This window comes from Stegostoma tigrinum, chromosome 23, assembly GCF_030684315.1.
Source record: "Stegostoma tigrinum isolate sSteTig4 chromosome 23, sSteTig4.hap1, whole genome shotgun sequence".
Lineage (NCBI taxonomy): Eukaryota > Metazoa > Chordata > Chondrichthyes > Orectolobiformes > Stegostomatidae > Stegostoma > Stegostoma tigrinum.
Window position 1 is genome coordinate 22,926,771 of NC_081376.1, and position 21,238 is coordinate 22,948,008.

At 42.8% G+C, this 21,238-nt stretch overlaps 1 protein-coding gene and 1 long non-coding RNA gene across 2 annotated transcripts in view; one reads left to right on the plus strand and one right to left on the minus strand.

Annotated features, from left to right (window-relative positions):
- The window catches only part of usp31 (ubiquitin specific peptidase 31), a 121,925-nt gene extending 112,225 nt beyond the window's left edge, over positions 1 to 9,700 (plus strand). Inside the window, exons 15-16 of the mRNA XM_048552168.2 lie at positions 18 to 173; positions 3,194 to 9,700. Of these exons, the coding sequence (XP_048408125.1) occupies positions 18 to 173; positions 3,194 to 4,701 (1,664 nt within the window). The 3' untranslated portion in view covers positions 4,702 to 9,700. The remainder of the gene's footprint in view (positions 1 to 17; positions 174 to 3,193) is intronic.
- Positions 3,850 to 21,238, minus strand: part of LOC125462298 (uncharacterized) — a 46,461-nt gene continuing 29,072 nt past the window's right edge. The window contains exon 3 of the long non-coding RNA XR_007249637.2: positions 3,850 to 4,624. This is a non-coding gene — a long non-coding RNA (uncharacterized LOC125462298). The remainder of the gene's footprint in view (positions 4,625 to 21,238) is intronic.

The window sequence follows — 21,238 nt, forward strand, 5'->3', positions numbered from 1 at the left end:
GGTAATGTTTTTTTCAGGCTCTACCAGCTCGTCTCTGTGTGAGCACTGGGTAAATCGCCTCACAGGCAGCAAGCAGCCCAGCATCACTTCCACTGCATCGTCACGCCGGACATCTCTTGTCTCACTTTCTGAATCTGTGGAATTTACACAGGACCGCAGTGATCAGGATGATGGTACAGTCTATGTGTGTTCTTAGTCTCCTCTTCCCAACCTGATATTTCTATGATGTTTTCATTTCTAGCAATGTAAAGAGTTGGGTCAAAAAGCAGTGGTATAGGACAAGTTTGATTTTTCTCTCTCCACCAAATCCTCAAAGCTCCCCTGTAAAATATCCAGGAAGGGGAATAGCTTCTTCACTAAATGCTTGAGGGAGTGGGATTGTTTAAAGTTGCTGTGGGCATTAAGGGATGTTCATTACTATTGTTTGTCATTTGGAAGTCTGTCTTCTTTCACAAACTTTCATTGCTTAATTTCTGAGTAATCATGCCTTCCCAGATTGATTCTCAATTAATATTAGGCTCCTTTACTTGTGAAAAGTGATCAAAGGTAGCAATGATGTTTCAGTTTATGTGTATTACCAAAAAAACTACCAAAAGGTGGCCTTTTCACACTAAGGTAATAGATAAACATTGCTTAATTTGTGTGACGTTTACATGTGTGTGAGATGCAGTACATGTAATGGCAATTGGGGAATATTACTCATTAGGTATTATGATGAGTAGTACTTCTACCTCAGTCAGAAGGTTGTAGTTTCAAGTTCCACTCTAGAACTTGATTACAAGCAACAATTCCTGCAAGCCAGTGCCGAACTGAGGAAATGCTACATTGTTTGAAGTGCTAACTTTTAAGTGAGACATTAGACCAATGCCCTGCTTGCTCTCCAGAGATACACACGATCCCATGACATAATTTCAAGAAGGAAGGGACAAGTTATCCCTGGTGTTCTTGTCAATTTCAAATTTTTTGCGCAGTTGATTAGAATAAGAAACATTATTATTTGTAGAAGTTTCCTATGTACAAATTGGCTGTTCAATTTCCTGCACATTTTATTTGTTCAAGGGATGTAGGCACTAGGATCAAGGCCAGCATTTATCTTCCCTTTGAAGGTGGTAGTGAGCGACCCACCTGAAATGTTGCAGTCAGTTGGGTGTAGGTACAGCCACGGTGCTGTTAGGGAGTTCTAGAATTTTGACCCAACAATGAAGGAACAGCAATTATAATTCTCCGTCAGAATGGTATGACTTGGAGGAGAACTTGTGGGTGCTGGTGGTGTCTATACATCTGCTTCCTTGACTTTCTAGCTAATAGAGATCAAAAGTTGGGAAAGTGTGTCGAAGGAGCTTCGTTGAGTTGCCTCAGTGCATTTTGTAGATAGTATTACACTGCTGCCACTGTGCATTGGTGGTAGAGAAACTTACTAGATTACCTACAGTGTGGAAGCAGGCCCTTTTGACCCAGCAAGTCCACACTGCCCCTTGAAGTAGCCCACCCAGACCCAACCCCGATAACCCACACACCCCTGAACTCTACGGGCACTTTAGCATGGCCGATCCACCTAGCCTGCACATCTTTGGACTGTGGGAGGAAACCGGAGCACCCGGAGGAAACCCATGCAGACACGGGGAGAATGTGCAAACTCCACACAGACGGTCGCCCAAAGCTGGAATCTAACCCGGGTCCCCGGCACTGTGAGGCTGCAGGGCTAACCACCAAGCCACCGTGCTGCCGCTAAGTCGGAAGGTTGTAGTTTCAAGTTCCACCAAATGTTAAAGGTAGCAAATGGGATACCAGGCAAGCAGGTGGCTTACTCTTGGCTTGTGTTCAGCTTTTTGAATGTTGTTGGAACTGTGTCCATCCAGGAGAGTGGAGAGTACTCCATTGCGCTCCTGACTCGTGCATTGCAGATGACAGGCTGTAGAAGTCAGGAGATAGATTAGTTGCTGCAGATTGTCTAGCCTCTGTCCAGCTCTTGTACCCACAGATTTTCTATGTCTTGTACAGTTCAGTTTCTAGTCAGTGGTAACCCCCACATGGTTTGTTGGTTGATGATTCAGCAAAATAATGCTGTTGAATGTCATTGAACGTAGTCATTGCCTGTTACTTGTGTGTCATAAATGATATTTGTTACTACAGTAAGTATACTTAAAATGTAATTCTCATTGGCTTTAAAGCACCTTCAGCCATCAGTGTACATGCAAGGTGCTATACAAATGCAAATGCTTGTTTACCATTTTTAAAAAAATTTCCAAGATACATTGGGAAAGAAAAATGTACATTTGTATAGCACCTTTCTCATGTATTGATCTATAGTGTATAACTTGAAGGCAAGTTACACATCAGCAACAGCTTTCAAAAGGAAATTGGCTAAGTACTTGAAATGGAACAATTTACAGGGTTATTGGAAAGAGCAGAGAAAGTGGCTAATTGAATAATTCTTTCAGAGAGTAGGCATTTATAGGATGGGCCAAACAGCTTCCTCCTGTGCCTTTATCATTCCAGGAGTCTCTAATTATTTTGTGACTGCCAGATGTCCCAAAGAGGTTCTCAACCGGTAAGGAATGTTGTGCAAATTAACTCTTCTCTGTCCATCACTGCATAGTGAGTTCAGTTTACAGTGATATTCTACAAACAGCAATGAAAAAGCACCAATTTATTTTAGCAGGCTAGTTAATGGGCACATGTTACTGGGACAATCGGGAGAACCAGTTGTTTCTTTCTGGATATTTTACATCACCTAAAAGAACAGGTGATATCCTGGTTTAATGTCTCATCTAGAAGATGGCATTTGTAACAATACAGCACTCCTTTTGTTCACTGAAGTGTAACTCAGGTAGGCGCTCAAGCCTCTAAGTTGGGACAAGTGGTGTGGGGGTCGGGGTGGAGTGTTGGGTTTTGTTGGGGAAAGTGTTAATGATCTAATATTGAACAAGAGTGCCTACTGAGCCACAGTGATGCCTGAAGAAACTGCTACTGCACATCAGACAACATTTTCATGGTAAAATTTTAATAGCAGTGCAGTTTTAATTCCAAGGCCTGAGGACAGAAGATGCTGACTCTGCTTTATGATGTCTGTACCATTGGTGCAGTAAATATGACATCATAAAGAAGTTTAACCCAGGTTTGTGACATGAGGGCTGCTCATGATTGTTATTCAGTTTGAAGGTCAGATTAATTAATTATTTCTGTTGTTCAGGTGGATTTTCTACTCGGCCTTTTGTGAGGAGTGTCCAACGCCAGAGTTTGTCGTCCAGATCTTCGTTTGCCAGTCCCTTGGTGCTCAATGAGAACGGAATTAAATCTCAGAGGTCGCTATCCAGCAAGCTGCACATGCGGTCCAGTTCTCCATCGCCATTCTCCTTTGATTCTCCAACTCACAGCCCATCTCCGACAGCAGACCTACTGGGGCGGAGGAGCCCCAACCAAGGCAACTCTCCATTGCCAGTCCAGACCGCTGCTCATGCCGGACTGTCTGGCAGGGCACCCCTGGCAGTCATGGAAGGCATGGTCCGGGAGGAGGAATTGAGAGTCACAGGAAAGGCAACTGGACAGAGCCGGCCCCTTGATAAAAAGCTGGACCAGAGTGGCAATGATTCGGGAGGACTGGACACTCTGAGCCCTTTGCTGGATGCTTTAGACAATAGGAAAGGCACACCTGGCCTCAGCAGCCCACGCTCTCCAAGTATTAGTGGCGCTTCTTCTGTGGAAGAGCAAAGACAAAGGAAAGGTCTTGCGTCTGGAACAGCGAATGCTGACAGCCTGCAGAAGAAGACCACTACTTCTAGAGTGCTTCATGAGCAGGCCAAAGGCTCTTCATCCAGAGCTCAGTTAATTTCTTCTTCTTCACACAAGAATCCCCAGAAGGCTTCTGTCACTCGTGAAAAGGCAGAATCAAAAGTGAGAGCCCGACATTCTTCTTCAAACTCTGTTCTTCGAAGGGACACAGCTAAAAGTCAAGAGTCAGCGTTATCAGTGTATCAGCAGAAAGCAAAGCTGGTTTTGCCTTCTCCACAGTCTCCTTCCCCAACACGCAAAAAGGTGCCAGGAAGGTCCAAGACTTCTGAGGGTCGTTCGAAACGCAGCCCTTCTCCTGAAAAGCGTAGGCTGACATCATCTTCTAAAGCTAGCAGCACAAGCAGGTTGTCACATGCTAAATCAGGAAGCCGTTTGGAGAACAGGAGACTGAGGAATTCGAGCAGCAGCTCCTCCATGACAGAAGCAAAATCATCCGATACTAGCTCGAGGACTGACTTGAGAAGGGACAGCAGCAAATCAGATGACAAAGGACTGTCGTTCTTTCGGTCAGCATTGCGGCAGAAAGAGAGTCGGAGGTCAGCTGACTTGGGAAAGAGCAATATTCTTGCTAAGAAAACAACAGATGGGCCCACCAAAATGGTGACGAAAAAGGTGCCAAGTGAGGGGGCAGTTAAAGAGGGAAGACGAATGACAACAGAACAGCCGCCATCTGCTGCTGCCTCAGCCTTGAACCTGACCAGTAAAACGGCTCAGCGAGGGAAGCTGTCGAGCAAAGACACCAATCCTACGAAACGTCCACTGCTTCCAGCTACTAAATCCAAGTCAGCACTGCCAGAGGTGGGGGCTCAGTCTCCGACAAGCAGGAAGAAACCTGTAGAAAAAACATTTAAATCCAGAAAGATTGTCACTAGCGGCATGCAGTCTTCTGTGCGCCATAACAAAAAGTAAATGTGAGAGAAAAAAAAACAAAAGGAAAAAGGCTCCCCAAAAATGGTAGTCTGTTTTTTTGTTTCTATGACTCCTTTCTTTCTTTTTTCTTTCCTTTCTTTCCTTTCTCTTTTTTCTTTCCTTTCTCTTTTTTCTTTCCTTCCTTTCTTTTTTCTTTCCTTCCTTTCTTTTTTCTTTCCTTTCTTTCTTTTCTCTTCCCGTTTCCTTTCTTCCCGTTTCCTTTCTTTCTTTCTTACTCACTTTCTCCATTTATTACACTGGCTTTCCGTTGGAGGAAGTTTTTAATTTTTTTTGTGGTTAATGTGCCTACATTGGTTAGGGAGGATATTGATTTTAAGTGCATTTGTTGTGCCATCAAACCAAATAATGGATATGTAGTATGCGAGGATCATGGGACTTATTGTTTTTCTCCACAGAGGCTGGCCTTCTCTGTTGGGTTTTAACACAGCACTTTGTATTGACCTAAAGAATTTTTGTTGGTGAATGACACTATGTACTGTTCAATGAATAGTTTGATTTTAAAAGTTTTTTGTTTTTTACAAATGTTCTTTTTAAGACTAACATGACTACTGCATGCTCTAAGGAAGCCATCAAATTAGGTAATCAGTTTTATTTTCTCCAGTGAGGATTTGTTTGCATGTTAAATAGTGTTTAACAGCAAACTTCATGTGAACACACAAGGAATGAATGGGAGCGCTGATTATTTCTCTTGCGTTGTGGTCACTTTAAAATGATCACAGCTCCTATGTAGCAGAAAGAAGAGAGTGGAGAAGTACAATGAGATGCATCTGACATTTTGTTAGCTTGGCGAGCGAGTTTTAGATTAGTTTGTATGTCATCAAGTGGTTATCAAAAGCTTGACTATCTGTAATTTAACAGAATTGGTGATTTCAACTTCAGTTATTGCTCCAGACTCCGTGGGTCAAAGGTTTTGAACCCCATACTGCCAAAAGGGACAACAGGTCCTCGCTTCACTGTTGCATTCACCTGCCAGAAGCACATCATCTGTCTTTCTGCCATTTCGTAGCATGCAGCAACCTATTGGCACATTGTTGCAAAGGCTTTGCTCTGATCAATCTTCCAAGGAAACAATACAGCTCAAATTTTAGACAGAAATAAGTAAATATTAAGCGCTGTGTAATATTTGAGTCTGAACTTTGAGATTTCCTGTCCTAGACAGAGATGTCAGAAGCTTGAGGGAAGGCATTCTGGGGTCACCAGACAGTGTGCTGGTAACTCCAGTCTCCCTGTTGAAAGTTCATGGTCACTGTGCACCAAAGATAATCAAATAATAGTTTTCATATGGGGAATAAGCACACAGCTGACCTAGGTCAGGATAATGGTGAGTGACGTTCAGACTCTGAGTACGGAGGAAATTGCTACTTTTTGTTTTTCACATAATGCTTTTATTTCTATTTCCTGACCCTGCAGGAGTAATCGTAAAGCTTGATTTCTGATTTCGTAGAAGCTTATAGTACTGAGGGGGCCATTTAACACATTGTGCCTATTAGCTCATAGAAATAACTATCCAGTTTTTCCAATGCTCCCCCCATAATCCTGCACATACTTTTCTTTTTCAGGTAATTATCTAATTTCCTTTTGAAAATTTACTGTTAGATTTGTTTCTACTGCCCGTGGTCAGGCACTACATTTTAGATTTGTCCAGTGACATTTCAGGGTTATAAATACTGACATTAATTTTAATGTAATAATGTAATCTTATAGGGTCAGCAATCATTCTTTTTGTGAATTTTGTCAGTTACTTAATGTTGTTGAATCTATCATGGATCCTTTTCCTGTTGAATGTCTTTCCACACCTCATGTAATTTTTGTGATCATTGGGACAAAAGGTCAGCTCTAAAACTTACTTCGTGATTCCTGTTCTCCTGTTCTCCAATCTCCTGGCCAGAGATCAAGGCTTCATTTCAAATCATCATAGCTTAGAATCCTCAACATTACACCAGCTAAACCAAAACATTGCTCTGATTCACTTATATTTGAGCTGTGACTTAAGGAGGCTTTAATGGAAATAGTGTTTACAGTCAAATCATTGTGAAACTGGCTTTATGCTGCTCAGTTTCATACATTTCATTACTCTTGCCCTCACAAGGGTGTGTTTGCAATGTGCTACTATGCTGATATTTGCCTTTTAAACTTGTAAAATATTTTATAAATAAAAGCACTTTTAAGTGCTTTTTCTGAAGCAGGATGGGAACTGCATGTGATGTCCTACCCACAGGAATGAAACAAGTACTGAAAGTAGCTTTTTGAGCTTTGGTTTCATCATCATTTGGAGGTTGCACTCTCTGTATAGAGAAGCTAGAGATTTTGGCTTTGATTTTAATTGTGCAAAGCACGACACAACAGCAACTGTGTGTGTGTGTGTGTGTGTGTGTGTGTGTGTGTGTGTGTGTGTGTGTGTGTGTGTGTGTGTGTCCATCCCACCAATCTGGAGTTAAAATTTCTGGAAGGGCTGCAATTATTTAAATTGTGCGACTGGCTAGATGCAAGGAAGCTGTATTTATAATGGCACCTTTCATGTTCTCAGGATATCCGAAAGTGCTTCATGGCCAGTGTGGTACATTTGAAATATAGTCACTGTTAAGTAGCTAAACACAACATTGAAGCCAATGGGCCCGAAGAGACTGTGGGCTGGTGCATCCCTCCAACTAATCCTGCAATGTCTCATTCTTGCCTTCCCCTTGAAGTGTCAGTTGATAGTGCAAGTCTTTAGGGCAACTGTATTCGCCTGGTGTTGGGGGACATCATGATGACAGCTATGCCAAGGTTGCTGGTTGGGAAGTTGGGATTTCTGCCCAGACTAGTAGAGGGGATGTAATAATTCAGGTGCCAATTCACCGAACCCAATTGCACTTTTACTTTACGCAACTGGAGGTCTCCACATAAGCTTGTTGTGTTGGCTGTTCGTGCTCCTGTCTGCATGCACTTAACACAATGTATTACTATGCAAGTACCAGCACGTTGAATGCACTGAGGTACTTTGTAGTAAGTTTATCCCTTAGGACTTTGAATCAAGTGCAAAATTCAAACACTACGGACTCTGGGTTTGTTTGGTTCCATTCCTTTGTTTGCACATTTGTTTCTTCTTCCTGGGTGTGAGATCAATGCGAGTGGTTGTACATTAATTAATTTGTATTGAACAGAATCATAAGCTGTAAACATGTAGACTCCAAACTGAATTTCATTGCCTGTTTGTTAATGGTGTTTGAAACAAAACAAATCTCTAGTAAATGTTCCAATTATTCTTCACTGACATTTCTACCAGTTACTGGATTGTAAAAATTCTTGCTTTTCATGCTTTAGTATTGCTCACAATTTCATTGTTGGGCTGTGATTTCACTTTAAAACTTGGACCTTCTGAACGGTTCCAGTAAAAATTGAGATGGGGTGGGGGAAAGTGGCATTTCAATGACTTTGGTTTTGTAACATTTAGCATGGGGGGTGGGGAGTGCAAACTGCCCCTTGGGAAAGTGCAGGGTCTAGGCAGGTTGTGCCAGGTGCCAATGAACACTGATGCCGGGACTTGAGACTCTCACAGTAGAGGGGAGAGGTATGTTTACTGTATGTGAGGTTACTGTGGCTCTGTTCATCAACTCGACATCGACAAGTGCTTGCGTTACATGATATTTTAGAGATTTGAGCAATTTCAGATTAATTGCCTTGTGGTAGAAGGCTAATTTACCACTCCCAAGTTCACAGCTGATGGTCTGGTGTGTTACATAGCGTTGTGACATGTATCTCCCAACAATGGGTTTATATGGATGTTTTAGTGACGGCAGAAGGTACACTAAATTCCTTGTAATTGTACCCAACAACACCTAATTATATTGAAGTTTCTTTGTGGCCAGAAGGCCTGTTAGATTAAGTATACATTGAATCGTGTACTAGATTTATAGAGCAAGCAGATCTATATCTCTTGCATAAACCAAAATTAATGACTTTATTATGAAATCTAAAGAACCATTCCGAGTATACATTGGTTAGTTGGGAGGACTTTTTTTTTGTGGGAATAGCAGCTGCCTGTGCCTAAGCTCCTAGGCTGTTATTTACCCAAGGTACTGTCTGAAACCCGAATCAAGACTTGTACATAGCAATGGTATAAACACTGATTCTCGCTACTTTGGCCGCTACCAGACTGATGTGAATTACATGAATCAATAAAAAGTAGGTGGTTTTAACTTTTATGTCAGGAATTGCCTTGGACAGCTTCATTGTTTGTAGATGGCACCTTGTATTTTCTGTGAGGCTTTTGTACACTTAGCTTCCAAAACCTTTTAATTTCATTAAACACTGGAATAAAGGAAGGAACTGGGAGCACGCTGCCTCTTCCACCCGTGTAACACACTTGTGGATGCTGCAAATCTGTAACAAACAACAGGGAGCACAGGAGTTTGTCAGTGGGTCAGCGAGCTTCTGTGAAGGGGCTTAACCAGTTGTGGCAACAGCGCCTTATTACCCATGGCTCCTCAGTTCTCCCTGCAGGCACAACCAAGTGCCTGCGCCATCGTAACCAGGCACTCACTGCTGGTTCCCGCCTGGGTAAGGGAGGTATCTACCCCATCTGGGACATTGACTGCACTCAGTTCACCCTGCGTAAGGCCTGGAGCTGTGCCAATGACCCCATGAAGCTTCAGGAACAGCACATCTTCAAAAAGAACACGGAATAGTTGAGAGAAGCAACCAATATTGGCCCAATTCCCAGACCCATGTGTGGTGTAGCTTTCTCCTTGTAAATTAGATTACCTGTTTGCTGAAACCATGTTTAAGTTATTTTGGGCAGATGCATGAGTATGTGTTGCTGCCTTTTGATAATTTATTTATGTTTTATTAACAGGATGTATTCGCACTTTTTAATATTCAGAGTCTGTATTGTTTTCTATGTTCTGAATAATGTTTCTTTGAGAACAGTTTGTATAAAGCTCATAAGTCAGAATAACCAACGAGGGCCAAGTGTACAAAAAAAACAAAATAAAAACAGTGCAACCCTTGTCTTGTGCTCTTGCAGTGTGACTTTTTCTTTCTCAGCTCCTGAACGAGGTGACATGCTCTGCACAATTTGACCTTCCTCTAACCTTAATCCAAGATAAATGGTAACAAAAATTAGACGTTTTTGTTTTAAACATGACTTGGCCTCTGCAAAAAATTTGCAGGTGAGTCAGTCTAATTGGGTTTTGTTTCCAAATGGTCGGTACGGACATAGGGCGAATATGTAACTTGGGCAATTAAAATGTCACTAAAATGTTGTCCTTCTGCCAGCAGGGGGTGGTGTAGTACAGAGCCCACGATGAAGTGTCAGACTAGTAAACATCTCACACAAAAACTGCAGAAAGGCAAATATTGAAAACATTGTATTTAAGAAACTTGTTATACGGACGGTTTGAAGTGCTGAGATTGTGACTATTATTGCATGCACAGCAGAATACCCTCACTAACATAGAAAAAAAAATCATTGACCTGGACACACGAACAACCTATTAAACTTGACGTATCAACTGTGCCTCATGTTTGCTGAGACAGAGTCATGGCTCCAAGCTCTAAAATTCCAAAACAAAATCCAAGTGCACTGGTTTAGATGTAAACTGAGATCTTTGCCCTTTCAGCTGAAAAGACTCATTTCTAGAAAAGCAAGGGGGCTGTTCTTTGTCTTCCTGGCCTGATATTTAACATTCAGACATCGCATTGTTCATTAATCTCATCAGTGTGGTAGACTGTTGTGCACGAATAGACTGCTGTTTTCCCCAGAACAGTGACTACACCAGTAGTAGTTAACATCCTGAAGTGCTTTGTGGTTATTTTCGAGGCTGTGAAAGACGTTATATAGATCAACTGTGTTTGCAGCAGGCATGACATGATTTGAATGGTCTAAGTTTTGCTTAATCTAATTGGATCTCTGTGTTCATTGGATGATGTTGAAGGGCACACTGTTTTAGCACAAGAAATAATCCAGACAACATGATTAGAAAATAGCCATGGGAGAGATAGTAGGAATTGCTGATGCTGGAGAATCTGAGGTAACCAGGTGTACAGCTGGTTGAACACTGCAAGCCAAGCAGCATCTTTGAGCAGGAAAACTGGATGTTTCAGGTCTGGAGAAGGGTTGTTTTAAGAATTTGAATTTAGCTTTTTTTTAAAAAAGAAGTAGTTGATATCAGTAAGCATTTCTGAAACTTGCATAACTGTAAAATAGGTATTAACTTCTGTTAAATTACTTAAGAGTAGTAGAGTCATTCATTATGGAAACAGACCCTTCAGTCCAACTAGTCCATGCTGACTGTAGTCCCACCTGCTTGCTCCTGGCCTATATTGCTCCAAACCTGTCATTTCCATGTATCTATTCAAACATCGTTCAAACGTTGCAATTGTACTTGTTGCAAATCACCCCCATCCCAGGCCCTAAGAAGACCTTCCACATCAAACATGTTCACTTGCACATCTGCTAATGTGGTATACTGTATCCGCTGTTCCCGTTGTGGCCTCCTCTACATCGGGGAAACCAAGCGGAGGTTTGGGGACTGCTTTGCAGAACACCTCTGCTTGGTTCACACTAAACGACTGCACCTCCCAGCCTCAAACCATTTCAACTCCCCCTCCCACTCCTTGGATGACATGTCCATCCTGGGCCTCCTGCAGTGCTACAATGATGCCACAGGAAAGTTGCAGGAACAGCATCTCATATTTTGCTTGGGAATCCTGCAGCCCAATGGTATCAATGTGGATTTCACAAACTTCAAAATCTCCCCTCTCCCAACCATGTCCCAAAACCAGCTCAGGTCGTACCCGCCTCCCTAACCTTTCCTCCCACCTCTCCTCTCCTCCCACCTCAAGCCCCACCCCATCTCCTACTTACTAGCCTCATCCAACCTCCTTGACCGGTTGTCCTCCCTGGACCGACCTATCCCCACCTCAACTCAGCACCTACATTCACCTTTACTGGCTCCAAACCTGCCTCCTTGACCTGTCTGTCGTCTCTCCTCCTCTATTCATCTTCTTTCCGACCCCACTTTGTCCCTATTTATTTCAGAATCCCCTTCCCCCTTCCCATTTCTGAAGAAGGGCCTAGACGCGAAACCTCAGCTTTCCTGCTCCATTGCTGTTGCTTGGCCTGCTGTGTTCATCCAGCTCTACACCTTGTTGTCTAAGTGTGAGTGGGACTGTTATCCTCTTCTTCAATGAGGTTGCCCAATGAAAACTTAACCAGAAATTGGTAATTGATTACTAGAGAGAGAAAGAGAGGCTGAAGATTCACATTTCCAAATTATTCTAACTTTGACACTGTACCAACAGCTGCTCCAGTAAATATGTTTCAAAACGGGTTGCAGCCAAAAGAAAATGAGATCTGGATTCGCAACAGCAAATGCAAATGAAATTTAGCTCTGAGAGTAAAATAGACTTTACCTGGAAGAACAATTAGCTGTGAATAGGAGCACACATTAATATTTGGACACAAACTCTCTTGCAAGCCTGACGAACTTGACTACACCAGAAAGATTAACTTCTTGTTTCTGTCTTGGATGTATTGCTTAGTTCTAATCTGAGCTAAGGGGACTCCATTCACCAACACTTGTTGAGTGATAGCTTTATCAGACAGTGAATACCCAATGTCGTTATCAGAACCCACGGGAGCTTGGACAGTTGAATATATGGACGAGTTTGAACATATTATTTTTTGATATGCTCCATTGCTGAGCTGGAGCTTTAGAACAAAATACAAGAAATGGGAATTGGACTGATCCAGACATCCTGTTGAGACTGATCTACCAGCTAATAAAGTTATGGTTGGGCAACTCTTATCAATTCCATTTTCTTGCCTCACAATCCTCTATATCCACAGTGCCCCAAAATCTAATGCCTTCATTCTTGAATATAATTATTAACTGACCATCATCAGTTCTCTGGTTTCAAGAATTCCACAAATTATGCTTAATTCAAGATATTTATTGTAAATCAGCCCCGTATTGCTAACCCTTACCCTGAAACTTTGCCTTGGCTCTTGGCTCACTAGCCAGCAAGAACGGCCTTTCATCATCTCAGAAAGGATGTTTGGGGACTTGTCAACTGAGTTAGTATGGGCTGAGGTTAGAAACAGGAAAGGAGAGGTCACCCTGTTGGGAGTTTTCTATAGGCCTCCGAATAGTTCCAGAGATGTAGAGGAAAGGATAGCAAAGATGATACTCTATAGGAGTGAGAGAGACAGGGTAGTTGTCATGGGGGACTTCAACTTTCCAAATATTGACTGGGAACAGTATAGTTCGAGTACTATAGATGGGTCAGTTTTTGTCCAGAGTGTGCAGGAGGGCTTCCTGACACAGTATGTAGATAGGCCAACAAGGGGCGAAGCCACATTAGATTTGGTACTGGGTAATGAGCCCGGCCAGGTGTTAGATTTGGAAGTAGGTGAGCACTTCGGTGATAGCGATCACAATTCTATTATGTTTACTTCAGTGATGGAAAGGGATAGGTGTATACCACTGGGCAAGAGTTATAGCTGGGGGAAAGGCAATTATGATGAGATTAGGCAAGATTTAGGGAGCATAGGATGGGGAAGGAAACTGCAGGGGATGGGCACATTAGAAATGTGGAGCTTATTCAAGGAAAAGCTCCTGTGTGTCCTAGATAAGTATGTACCTGTGAGGCAGGGAGGAAGCTGTAGAGCACAGGAGCCGTGGTTTACGAAGGAAGTGGAATCTCTGGTCAAGAGGAAGAAGGCGGCTTATGTTAGGATGAGATGTGAAGGCTCAGGGCGCTTGAGGGCTACGAGGTGGACAGGAAAGACCTAAAGAGAAAGCTCAGAAGATCCAGGAGGAGACATGAGAAGTTGTTGGCAGATAGGATCAGGGTAAACCCTAAGGCTTTCTATAGGTATTTAAGGAATAAAAGAATGACAAAAGTAAGATTAGGGCCAATCAAGGATAGGAGTGGTAAGTTGTGTGTGGAGTCAGAGGAGATAGGGGAAGCACTAAATGAATATTTTTCAACAGTATTCACTCTAGAAAATGGCAATGTTGTCGAGAATACAGAGATACAGGCTACTAGACTAGGTGGGTTTGAGGTTCACAAGGAAGAGGTATTAGAAATCTTACAGAGGGTGAAGATAGATAAGTCCCCTGGGCTGGATGGGATTTATCCTAGGATCCTCTAAGAAGCCAGGGAGGAGATTACCGAGCCTCTGGCATTGATCTTTAACTCGTCATCGTCTACAGAAATAGTGCCAGATGACTGGAGGATAGCAAATATGGTTCCCCTGTTCAAGAAGGGGAGTAGAGACAACCCTGGTAATTATAGACCAGTGAGCCTTACCTCAGTTGTTGGTAAAGTGTTGGAAAAGGTTATAAGGGATAGGATTTATAACCATATAGAAAAGAATAAATTGATTAGGGATAGTCAGCACGGTTTTGTGAAGGGAAGGTCGTGCCTCACAAACCTTACTGAGTTCTTTGAGAAGGTGACCAAACAGGAAGATGAGAGTAAACTGGTTGATGTGGTGTATATGGATTTCAGCAAGGCATTCAATAAGGTTCCCCACAGTAGGCTATTGTACAAAATGCGGAGGAATGGAATTGTGGGAGATATAGCAGTTTGGATCAGAAATTGGCTTGCTGAAAGAAGACAGAGGGTGGTAGTTGATGGGACATGTTCATCCTGGAGACCAGTTACTAGTGGTGTACCGCAAGGCTTGGTGTTGGGTCCACTGCTGTTTGTCATTTTTATAAATGACCTGAATGAGGGCGTAGAAGGATGGGTTAGTAAATTTGCAGACGACACCAAGGTGGGTGGAGTTGTGGATAGTGACGAAGGATGCTGTAGGTTGCAGAGAGACATAGATAAGCTGCAGAGCTGGGCTGAGAGGTGGCAAATGGAGTTTAATGTAGACAAGTGTGAGGTGATGCACTTTGGTAGGAGTAACCGGAAGGCAAAGTATTGGGTTAATGGTAAGATTCTTGGTAGTGTAGCTGAGCAGAGAGATCTCGGCGTCCATGTACACAGATCATTGAAAGTTGCCACCCAGGTTGACAGGGCTGTTAAGAAGGCATACAGTATTTTAGCTTTTATTAATAGAGGGATCGAGCTCTGGAATCAAGAGGTTATGGTGAAGCTGTACAAAACTCTGGTGCGGCCGCACTTGTGAGTATTGTGTGCAGTTCTGGTCACCGCATAATAAGAAGGATGTGGAAGCTTTGGAAAGGGTGCAGAGGAGGTTTCCTAGGACTTGAGGCTGTTTTCATTAGAGAGAAGAAGGTTGAGAGGTGACTTAATTGAGACATATAAAATAATCAGAGGGTTAGATAGGGTGGATAGGGAGAGCCTTTTTCCTAGGATGGTGATGGCGAGCATGAGGGGGCATAGCTTTAAATTGAGGGGTGAAAGATATAGGACAGACGTCAGAGGTAGTTTCTTTACTCAGAGAGTAGTAAGGGAATGGAACGCTTTGCCTGCAACGGTTGTAGATTCACCAACTTTAGGTACAATTAAGTCGTCATTGGATGAGCATATGGACGTACATGGAATAGTGTAGGTTAGATGGGCTTGAGATCGGTATGACAGGTCGGCACAACATCGAGGGCCGAAGGGCCTGTACTGTGCTGTAATGTTCTATGTTCTATCTCCTCTCCTAAACCCTCTCGTTATTTTGTTTCACTCACTTGTGGAAGGCTTAAATTCCTTGAAGATATAGTGCATTCTCAGTGCTGTGGAGACAAGCAACGGTGTTTGAGCTAAGTGCAACAATGAGTGGATTTATCTGAGCTACTTCCTACAGCTGAACTCGCTCCTTGTGTATCCAGGCACAGTTGCCGTGCATGGTGCTTGCTGCTGTCCATTTGGCCCTTTTTGCACTTCCTCCAAAATCGGAACACATTCTATTAGGTTGAGGATCCTCCTCTCCTGAACATAGTGAGTAGTAGAAGTTCAGCTTGTCCATCTGTCACAACTACGCATGCATGGATCAGCTAATCATGACTACAATTTTGTAACAACCAGAGCTTTCTCCAATTCCCCAGAAGCCTCCCATCCCGTAGACATCCTGGATGAAGCAAAAAAATAATCAAGATCAGCCAGTAGAAAAATGTTTTGTAAGTTTCCTTTCCACCTACGTCACACAATCAAACACAGTCCAGGACTCTACAGATGCTAGCAACACAATGGAGCCTCCTCCTCAGTCAGGAACCCTCTTGAAGGTGGAAAGTCAGCATCCAGTTTGGGGAAAGTACAGGAAGTATCTCATATTTGGCGATTTAAGAGCTTAGAGGAAATGAGGAGTTCAAGTTAATTATTATTAGAAGGTTTTAATGGAATGGAACGTTGATAAGCTCCTGAAACCTGATAATCTATGAGTTCACAACTTGCAGTGAAGGTTCATCAGGCATGTTCCCAAGATGGTGAGCCTGTGCTATGAAGAAAGAAACAGAGTCTGTATTCTTGAGTTTCAAAGGATGAGAAGTTATCTCGTTAAAACCTAACAAATACCACCTACTCCCACAGCTCCATTTCCAGCCCACCAACTCCCACAGCTACCTAGAATACACCTCCTTCCACCTACCCTCCTGCAAAAATTCCATCCCCTATTCCCAATTCCTCCACCTCCGCTGCGTCTGCTCCCAGGATGAAGCATTTCAATCTCGCACATCCCACATGTCCACGTTCTTCAAGGACTGCAACTTTCCCCTCCATAGTTGCCGAGTATGCCTTTGACTGCATCTCCCGCATTTCCCGCAACACATCCCTCACACCCCGGCCCCCACCTCAACCACCCCAAGAGGATCCCCCTCATTCTCACATACCACCCCACCAACCTCCGGATACAACGCATCATCCTCCGACACTTCCACCATCTACAATCCAATCCCACCAGCAAAGACATTTTTCCATCCCCACCCTTATCTGCCTTTCAGAGAGACCACTCTCTCCATGACTCCCTTGTCCGCTCCACACTCCCCTCCAACCCCACCACACCCGGCACCTTCCCCTGCAACCACAGTAAGTGCTACACCTGCCCCCACACCTCCTCCCTCACCCCTATCCCAGGCCCCAAGATGACCTTCCATATTAAGCGGATGTTCACCTGCACATCTGCCAATGTGGTATACTGTATCCACTGTACCCAGTGTGGCTACCTCTACATTGGGAAAACCAAGCGGAGGCTTGGAGACCACTTTGCAGAACAACTCTGCTTGGTTCACAGTAAACAACTGAACCTCCCAGTCGCGAACCATTTTAACTTCCCCTCCCATTCCTTAGACAACATGTCCATCATGGGCCTCCTTCAGTGCCACAATGATGCCACCTGAAGGTTGCAGGAACAGCAACTCATATTCTGCTTGGGAACCCTGCAGCCCAATGGTATCAATGTGGACTTCACAAGCTTCAAAATCTGCCTTTCCCCCACTGCTTCCCAAAACCAGCCCAGCTTGTCCCCGCCTCCCTAACCTATTCTTCCTCTTGCCCATCCCTTCCTCCCACCTCAAGCCGCACCTCCGTTTCCTACTTACTAAGCTCGTCCCGCCTCCTTGACCTGTCCGTCTTCCCTGGACTGACCTATCCCCCCCTACCTCCCCACCTATACTCTCCTCTCCACCTATCTTCTTTTCTCTCCATCTTCGGTCCACCTCCCCCTCTCTCCCTATTTATTCCAGTTCCCTCTCCCCATCCCCCTCTCTGATGAAGGGTCTAGGCCCAAAATGTCAGCTTTTGCGCTCCTGAGATGCTGCTGGGCCTGCTGTGTTCATCCAGCTCCACACTTTGTTAACTTAAAATATTTCCCCTGGCTGGTGAGCCTAGAACCAGGAAGCACCAATTAAAATTAAAGGGATCAGATAGTGAGAATTTTATTGTACTCAGGAGTGGTTTTTGTTTAGACTTATCCGCCAAAGAGGGCTGTGGATCGTCAGTGTTAGCATACAAAAGAAGTAAAGGTTGATAAATGAGTGTTGATGATATAGAGGATTATGAGGATAGTGTGGCTATAAGGCATTTCAGTATTTGATTAGCCATGTTCATGTTAAGTAGTCAGCAGGCTGTATGGGCTGAGTGGCCTATTCTGGTTCCTCAGTTCCTATATATGTCGATTTGGAACAGTCAGCATTAAATCATTGAAGGAAAACCAGGCTTAGCTAAGTGCCTAGAGTTTTATGAACGTATAAAGGGAACGTGGTTGTGGTATACATGGACTGTCAAGAGGCATTTGATGCATTGTCACACAACATTCTTGTGACAAAAATGAGAGGTCGTGGAATAAAATGAACAGTAGCAATGGAGTTACAAAATTTGCAGAGGGATAGGAAATAGAGTAATTGTTAATAGGTACTTTATAGGCTGGCTGAAGATTGCAGTAGAGTTCCCCAGGGGTTGGTATTAAGATCCAAGCTGATCTTGGTGTGCAGAGGACAATTTCAGAGTTAATGGGCGATAAAAAAAAACTTGGGAAAAATTGTACTCTGAGGACGAGTGTAGAATTTCAAAAGAACGTGGGCAGATAGATGGCAGATCAAGTTCAATGTAGAGAAGTGAGAGCTGATGCACTTTGATACATGGAGAGACGGTATAAACTAAAGTATTATTGTAAAGGATGCATAGGAGTAGAGACACTTTTGAGTGTATTTGTATTTAATTCATCAAAGGTGGCAGGACAGGAAGAGAGAGCTGTTTAGTAAAGTAGACAGTATTCTAGACTTCATTAATAGGTGTATAAAGTATAAGAGCAGAGAGGTTATGATGAATTGGTGTAAAGTATTGCTTAGATCTCAGCTGGAATAATGTGACAAACTCCGGTTACCACACTATAGGAAAGATGGGAGTTCATAGGAGAGATTGCAGAAGTGGTTTATGAAAATGGTTCCAGTTATGGACCAAGATTGGAGAAGTTGGGATGGTTTTCTTTGGAGAGAAGGCTAGAGAGAGATTTGTTAGTTTTCTAAGTCATGAGTGGCTTGTGCAGAGTAGCTTGGGAGAAACTATTCCCCTTTGTAAATAGATCAAGAACCAGAGGGAATGATTTTAAAGTCTCTTGCAAAGGAAGCAAATGTGAGGGTGACAAAGAAATCTTTTTCATACAGCAAGTAGTTAGTGTCTGGAATCTGCTGCCGAGAAGTGTGATAGAGGAAGGTTTAATTGAAGCATTCAATGGGAAATTGGATTAGTGTTTCCAATTAAATAATGGGCAGGATAACCGGGAAAAGCAGGAGATTGGCATTAAATGAAAGTACTTGGAGAACTGGATAACTGCGTCCTGTACCATAACATATGTCATCTTTAGAGTTAGTAAATTTATTTTATAACAGAAAACCAGAAATAAAGTCTTTTGACATGTTCAGGTTGGAGAGCTGTTGTATCCACAGAGCCCTTAAGATTTAGAACATAGAACATAGAACAGTACAGCACAGAACAGGCCCTTCAGCCCACGACGTTGTGCTGACCATTGGTCCTCATGTATGCACCTTCAAATTTCTGTGACCATATGCATGTCCAGCAGTCTCTTAAATGTCCCCAATGACCTTGCTTCCACAACTGCTGCTGGCAACACATTCCATGCTCTCACAACTCTCTGTGTAAAGAACCCGCCTCTGACATCTCCTCTATACTTTCCTCCAACCAGCTTAAAACTATGACCCCTCATGTTAGCCATTTCCGCCCTGGGAAATAGTCTCTGGCTATCAACTCTATCTATGCCTCTCATTATCTTGTATACCTCAATTAGGTCCCCTCTCCTCCTCCTTTTCTCCAATGAAAAGAGTCCGAGCTCAGTCAACCTCTCTTCATAAGATAAGCCCTCCAGTCCAGGCAGCATTCTGGTAAACCTCCTCTGAACCCTCTCCAAAGCATCCACATCTTTCCTATAACAGGGCGACCAGAACTGGACGCAGTATTCCAAGTGCGGTCTAACCAAAGTTTTACAGAGCTGCAACAAGATCTCACGCCTCTTAAACTCAATCCCCCTGTTAATGAAAGCCTTTTGGTCTGATTAAAAACATTTCCTCCCCTTTTTCAGCGATGTCTCCTGTATGGATATTAATCTAGTCTTTGTTAGTATATTGGTAATCTATACAATATATAGTTGGCACTAAACTAGATTCAATACTCCGACAATTCAGCATTAATGTATCACCTGAAAGCAGCCGTAATGTCAATGGCTGGTCAATATCTTGATTTCTATGCACTTATCTAAAGAATTCATTATCATCTCTCACTCATGGTATGACAAATTAACATAGAAGCTAAAACCAGCTTGTGTTGTTCCTAAATCAGCTCAAACATCATTTAATCTGCTTTACTCACATAACTATCTCTTGTCAAAGCCAAACTGAGCATTTCATTTATGTAACATCTTTAACAATCTCAGATGTTACAAATTGATTTTCACCAATAAAGTGTCATCATTATTGTGCTGTTGGAAATGAGGCTGCCCGTCTGTGCACAGCAAGATTCCATGAGCAGCAATGTGTAACTAACTAGATTATGTTTTAGTGATGTGGTTGAGAGATAAATATTTGGGACACGTGGTGCATGTCTTCCATTAGATGCTGGATTTCATATGTGCATTGGTCTAATGCAAATAATTACAGAGGGCAATGGGTGAGCCAAAAGTTTCAATCTCAGATTATTGTCTCCTCTTCTAGTACAGAAAGAGGGCATGCAGTCCATGTGTTGTGTTTTTGAAAAAAAAAGCTGCATAATTGGTTTTCACTGATGCTGTTTCCTCATCATGTGCATTTTCTTTTGCTTTTTCATGTATTTATCCAGTTTTGGAAGCTGCTCCTAAAAATCTCCACTACTTTTTCAGGCAACTTTGTTTTTGACACAACTAGGAATATCAAAAATATATTTGAGAGAAAAAAAAGACGTGTCCAAATACCTCATGGTTAATAATTTAGAAAGTAGGGGAAACAGCTATTTCAGGTAAATTGCAACAAGTTAATTCTGTGTTTTGCAGTATGTTTTCATTGCTGGTCTCAGCATAACAATACTGTTCAAGTGTCTTATCTGTGAACATAATGCTTGGATATTTCTCCATGATCTGAGCAGCAGATCTCCCTTCAGTGGGGGGTGGGGGCAGGGGTAGTTTGGATAATAGGGGATCAGCTAAGTCTTATTGCCCATTGGAGTGTGCTACAGGTATGGAGTAATAGGCTTTGTACAGGAAAAGGATATTCCAGTTGACAAGTAGAATTGGGCTGTCTTCTCGCATTAAACAGATGCCATTTTAACAGGGCAGGTAACTAATCCCAAATCACTTGCTGTAGCCCCCATGAGTCCATTGTTCCAATTGGCTCTAACCCAGGCACTTTTTAAATTGAAGCCTTCAACCGTTAAGAAAGCACCATATCGTAAGTGAAATAACCTCCCCCCCTCTTTTGTTTCTGCTCTCTTTCTCTATTGCCCACCTCTCTTGTCTTTCTCTCTCTCTCTTTGCATTCTCTTCCCCTTTCACAGTCTCCCCACTTGCTATCTTTGCATCTTTCTCCCTCTGTATACTGCTCCACTCACTTTCTTTTGTTTCTCCGCATCATTGTCTCTTCTGTTTATC